The sequence below is a fragment of the Lepidothrix coronata genome, unplaced genomic scaffold (genome assembly GCF_001604755.1).
Source record: "Lepidothrix coronata isolate B3197 unplaced genomic scaffold, Lepidothrix_coronata-1.0 Scaffold102, whole genome shotgun sequence".
Classification (NCBI taxonomy): domain Eukaryota; kingdom Metazoa; phylum Chordata; class Aves; order Passeriformes; family Pipridae; genus Lepidothrix; species Lepidothrix coronata.
In genome coordinates, this window is record NW_016690282.1 from 314,642 (window position 1) to 320,333 (window position 5,692).

Consider the following 5,692-nt stretch of genomic DNA (forward strand, 5'->3'; position numbering starts at 1 on the left):
CAAAAGGACAAAGATGACCTTTATATATATATATATATATGAGAAAAGAACAGAGTACAAATAAAACCATGAACGCCAACAGCCACTTGTGACAAGGACAGGACAATGCCTTCCCTGCTACAGAGGACAGGATGGAAAATGTGAAAAGTGGGTCCAATTTCTTTTAAGGAAAGGAGAAGACCACATGGACAGAGGCCAGAAGGGGAATATTCTCCCTTTTCCTCATGCTTCTGGTAAGGCTGGGGGGCCTGGCTGAGATCTACACTTGCACTGGACCTATATTTTGGAAACAGGCGTGTCTCAGATTGCAAGCAGCGACCAATGATGGAAAATGCACTAAGGACTTTTATCAGCCTACCTGGACAGATATATATTTTTAATGTGCGTGTGTATATTTTATTTTAAAAAAGAAAAACCAAAACCATTAAGATATACAACATCTCTGGGAACAGAACAAACAAGCGAAGAAACAAAACAAAAACAAAACAAAGAAGCCAAATGCATTCCCCCCCTCCCTTCCCCCTCCTGCTCCTGGTGCTGACTGGAAGGTGTTTGGATGGTGGGGAAGGAGCACACGGTGGCAGAATCGTCTCCACGCCCCTGGCCCCTGCCAAGAGGAGCCATCTTTGCACATGCTTGTGGAGAATTCAACTTTCCAGGCTCGGACTCAAATTATTTTTTAAATTTGCTCTGTATGTGTGCGCGTGTATATGTGTGTGTGTGTGTGTGTNCGACGAAGCCTAGGTGAGTCAGGGGTCTTGCACCTTGTGATTGTTGGGGCACTTACCTTAGCAGCCATGGGTGGGTGCTGATGTGTGTCTGAGATGTAGGGGTAGAGGTTGTAGTGAGCGTGTATGTGTACACAGATGAGAATGAGGATCTGGGCCTTGAGTAGGAGCTGGGTGTTACACCCTGGGAGGGCAGGAGAGGGAGTCTGGAGCTCTGCAAGCTGCTCTGCTTTAAATCCTGCCAGTACTGATTGACTCTAAAGAAGTGTCATGTCCTGCCTAGGACTGTGCTGCTGCAGTGAGAATTATTCTACTGGGGCCTCCTCCACCGGGCATGGCTCTGTACAGGGAGGGAGCTGGAGGGGTGGGAGAAGGAGAAAGAACATGTGTGTGTGTGAGAGCCATGCGGGGTCTTTCTCTTCCAGTAGAGGTGGCTGCAGTGGGATGGTAACAGCTGCAAAGCCCATTTCATCCCCCATTCTTCTCTTGGCCCTCCACAGATGCTCTGGCAGCAGCAGAGACAGCTGTCCTTGCGGAGTGCAAGACGCGGGAGGTGGTCTTTGAAATCTCCCGCAACATGGTGGACAGCACCAACGCCAACTTTGTGGTGTGGCCACCCTGTGTGGAGGTGCAGCGCTGCTCCGGGTGCTGCAACAACCGCAATGTGCAGTGTCGCCCCACACAGATCCGTGTCCGGCACGTCCAGGTAAGGGAGATGCCTCCCACTGCTCCCTCCTCCTGCCGCCCACTGCCACCCCAATGCCCCAAAACCAAGCCCACAGCGGGTCTCAGATGCAAGGCTCACACAGCTGCCTGCCTTGCACCCCCTCTGTTGTCACAACCTCTGCATTGGCCACGCAGTGCTGCAGACACTGGCATGGGTCACGTCCATGCCAGCTGCTGGGAGGGCTGGTGCTGTCCAGCAGCTGGGGACTGTCACCATGCAGAGCTACAGGCCACCATCCCCAGCTGCAGCTCCATGCCATGGGCCTTTCTGTGGCTCAAGGCAGCTTTGTCTGCTGCATTAGAGCAGAAGAAATGGGGCGCTTTCCTCACAGGAACTGTTTTTGATGGAAAGAGAGGAGGGCTTGCAGTGTCAGTCTCCTTGCCCCCACTGCTGCTGCAGCTTCTTTCCGAGATGCACTGAAGCAGTTTCTCCCTCTCAGCCAACAGTTACCTCCTGACCTGCTACAGCAGCCAGCAGACACCTGATAGCTAACCTCTTGCTCTGATCCTCCCCTCGCAGCTACCAGTGATCTCCTCACAGCTTCCTCCCAGACAGCTTGTTTAAAAATAATGTTCATCCCATACTAATCCTCTGCCTGAGCTGTAAGAGACTCCCCCGGGCAGGCAACAGAGGTTGGCTGGGAGAGATTGTATTCACACAGCCTTTTTCATCAGGAAATTCCTTTCTCAAAAAAGCCAGGCTGAATGAGGGGAAAAATAGGGGGGAGCAGGAGTTGTTTTTCTGGAAAAAAACAAGCGAGAGGTCAAAAGCCAGCCTGAAAAAGTGACCTGGAAATGGTTTCTTTGAGGACAGAGGTCTCTCTATTGTTTGACTGGAAGTGTTTGTCTAGTGAGCAGCGTGTGGTCTGAAGTGTGTGGAGTGGGCTTTCAAGGAAAGATAAACAGCCTGGCTGCTTCAGCACTGGCTGAGGGATGCTGCTGGGGGCAGTGGGTTTAGAGGAATTCCATCCCAGACACACAGCACAGTATTTATAGCTTGCAGAGCACTTCAGGGACTGCAGTCTTGTTAGATAAGCTGAGTGGGGTCAGGCCCGGCCGCTGCTGGAGTGGGAGGACCCCCTAGAAGGCTTGTGCCCTGTGGTGGGATGTGGAGCAATGTGTCTTCCTTCTGAGTCAGCACTGGTGGAGAGTCCGAGGGAATTTCCAGAGCACCGCCTTTCCCATAAAACACAGAGCTGAGGGCTTCAGCCCTGCGAGTTATTAAAGAGCTTGAGACAAATTCAGACAGGCCTCAGCAGAGCTGGTGAAGCTATGTTAGCTTGCATTGGGCCTGAGTTTTTCTCCTTTTGCCCTTCCTGTAATTCGCTGTGGCAATTAGTTCTGGTTGCCCCCAGGTCTCCACCATCACATCTGTCAGAAACAGGCTAGCCAGTTCTGCATGCTCCATGTTTCTGTCTGTGATCAGCCAGTCATCCTGCTTAAGCAGCAGCAACAGTTAGGAACAGGGAAACCAACCAGAGACATCCAAACTTGTCTAGTCTAGGTCTGCTCTGCTGGTACGTTCAGAATTATTTGCCATACACACCACCCCCAAATTTGAACCATGCTTCCTGTGCTGCCTTCTGACCCTTTAGGAAGAAAGGCAGTACTGAAGAGCGCTGACAGTGATTATTTTTACAGAGTGGGCGCTGCAGCTGTATTAATCTTTTGCTTCCTTCTCTCTTCCAAACAGGTAAACAAGATCGAATTTGTCCAGAGGAAGCCAAAATTCAAAAAAGTTGTTGTGCCTTTGGAGGACCATGTACAGTGTCGGTGTGAGGCCGTGTTCCGACCGCCTCCCAGGAACATCCGTCCAGGGCCACGTGAACAGAGACGTAAGGATCTTGACATTAGTAGAATGGAGGGAGGCATGAGAAGAGAGGCTGAGGAGAGAGGGAAGAGCCCTTCACTGGTTTCAATCTATTTAGCTCCAGTGAATCCCACGGGCCTTCACTGGTTTATACCAGCCAAGGGACCTTTCCCAGGATGTCTGCCTGACTGCAAGGGGCTGAAAATGAGGGAAATGAAGGAGGGGAAGGTGAGAGGTGAGGGGAAGGGCATGGTGGGAAAAGGGAGAGGGTAGAGACTGTGGAGAACAGAGGACAAGGGACAGAAGAACAGAGAGAAGCCTTGTGGCCCTCCTGTTGCAGAGATATTTGTTGACAGTGTGTGGAGAAAGATATTTCAACATGAGCCGGCTGCCCCTCGCCGTACAGACACTCTCCCCTCTGTTTTGGCAGGCTTGTCACCATCGTTCACCACAGCCGCTGTCTCTCAGAGGCAGCGAGTACGCCGGCCGCCGGCACAGAAGAGGAAACATAAGAAGTACAAGCATGTCAACGATAAGAAAGTGCTGAAAGAAATCCTCATAGCATAGAAGTGCTGGCAGGGGAGAGAGAGCACAAGGCAGGTAACAGCAAACTACTCTTCCAGTTAGGAGAGATGTCCTCCCGGGACATGGCATCTTGGACCCTTCCCACAGCACTGGCCGCTTATTCAGCTTGGGGCTACTGCAGGATCAAACCTGGGTCTAAGGAGGGGGAAGGACTAGGTTGGATGCCAACATGTGCATCCTATTTATGCCTTTAAGTTGGAAGGATCAGGCCATCCTTGCTCCAGCCATCCTTGCTCTTGGGCCCTGCCCTCTCCTTCCCTGCCTCCCTTACAGGCAGAAAACAAGCCTGACTTCTCTCTATACCTAAATCCCCTCGGGATCCATGTAATTCATCTCTTCTGTGGAGCAACTCCCATCCTCCTTTGCCTATTGATTCTCCGTTGAAAGCAGAGAATTAATGTTGCTCTGGGGATCCCTTTTCCTTTTATTTCATTAGTCAAGTTAGCAGAAAGACTGAAAAGGAGCAACACTTTCAGTTCATCGTTCTCCTAGCGGGAAACCTATGTGCATAAGAAAGGTCATACCAGGGAAAAGGAGAACTGGAATCTCTGGCAAGAGATCTGGACTTCATCAGGCCAGGGTCTGATTCTTCTCTCCATGACTTGTGTAAACAGGAGTAATTCCCTCATCATCAGAAGAATTTCACTGGTACAAGGGAAAGGAGAATAAGCCCTGGTTCCCCATGAGAGAGAAAGGTACAAAAAAGAGAGAAAGAATAGTCAGGGCACAGATCAGGAGGAGCTGAATTTAGAGAGAGGTGACACAGCTTAACAGAGAGAGCCCTGGCCCATGGCTCAGTGGTTCCAGCTCTGCTGCAGCCCCTTGAATGAGCCCAGGCCACTCACTTCACATTCACTTCCCCTTACCTTGGGAGAGGAAATGGCAGGCTTCCATCTGTGGCATTTCAGGAGCTGGGGGCAAGGGGCACCTGGCAGTGCCTTGGTATTGGGATTCCCATGCTTAGTACTATGAGGGCTCGAATTATCCCAGGATTCTGCTGGCCAGCCTGAAGTTCCCAGGGTGGAAAATGATGCAAACCCATGCAAATCTCAGCTCTGGCTCAAGCTGTTCAGGGTAAAAAATAGAGAAGGTCAAAAGTCCTTCCAGCCTTCTAATCTGGCATTTTGACACAAACATTTCCAGAGGAGAAAAGGGAATAGAAGGGTAGTTGCAGGGGGAAAGGGTTACATATTCTAATGCTGTGTTTGGTTTTGTTTCACTTCCAGGTTTATTTAATATATTTGCTGTATTGCCCCCATGGGGTCATTGGAGTGACAACTTTTCCTCTTTGTCCATCTGCCTCGACGTCTGATTCAGACGGCAATTGGTGCTTCCCTTTCCATCAGTGGACCTTCTCCCACCAAAGCCTCCTTTCTTTCATTTATTAGCATAATTTTAAAGTTTTACACACACACACACAAAAGGACAAAGATGACCTTTATATATATATATATATATGAGAAAAGAACAGAGTACAAATAAAACCATGAACGCCAACAGCCACTTGTGACAAGGACAGGACAATGCCTTCCCTGCTACAGAGGACAGGATGGAAAATGTGAAAAGTGGGTCCAATTTCTTTTAAGGAAAGGAGAAGACCACATGGACAGAGGCCAGAAGGGGAATATTCTCCCTTTTCCTCATGCTTCTGGTAAGGCTGGGGGGCCTGGCTGAGATCTACACTTGCACTGGACCTATATTTTGGAAACAGGCGTGTCTCAGATTGCAAGCAGCGACCAATGATGGAAAATGCACTAAGGACTTTTATCAGCCTACCTGGACAGATATATATTTTTAATGTGCGTGTGTATATTTTATTTTAAAAAAGAAAAACCAAAACCAT

General features: G+C 49.6%; 1 protein-coding gene across 1 annotated transcript; it reads left to right on the forward strand.

Annotated features, from left to right (window-relative positions):
* The first annotated feature begins 797 nt into the window (after positions 1-797).
* On the forward strand, positions 798-5,267 carry PDGFB (platelet derived growth factor subunit B). Its single transcript, XM_017823307.1, has 5 exons — positions 798-801; positions 1,229-1,434; positions 3,148-3,289; positions 3,695-3,860; positions 5,076-5,267. Exons 1-4 carry the CDS (start codon positions 798-800, stop codon positions 3,829-3,831), a joined length of 489 nt encoding a protein of 162 aa, XP_017678796.1. The 3' UTR covers positions 3,832-3,860; positions 5,076-5,267.
* The last annotated feature ends 425 nt before the right edge of the window (positions 5,268-5,692 follow it).

What these genes read in the sequence shown, in the direction of transcription:
- PDGFB (XM_017823307.1), top strand. An exon ending in TCCGTGTCCGGCACGTCCAG is followed by an intron (nt 1,435 to 3,147) that starts GTAAGGGAGATG and finishes TCTTCCAAACAG; the next exon opens with GTAAACAAGATCGAATTTGT. An exon ending in AGGGCCACGTGAACAGAGAC is followed by an intron (nt 3,290 to 3,694) that starts GTAAGGATCTTG and finishes CTGTTTTGGCAG; the next exon opens with GCTTGTCACCATCGTTCACC.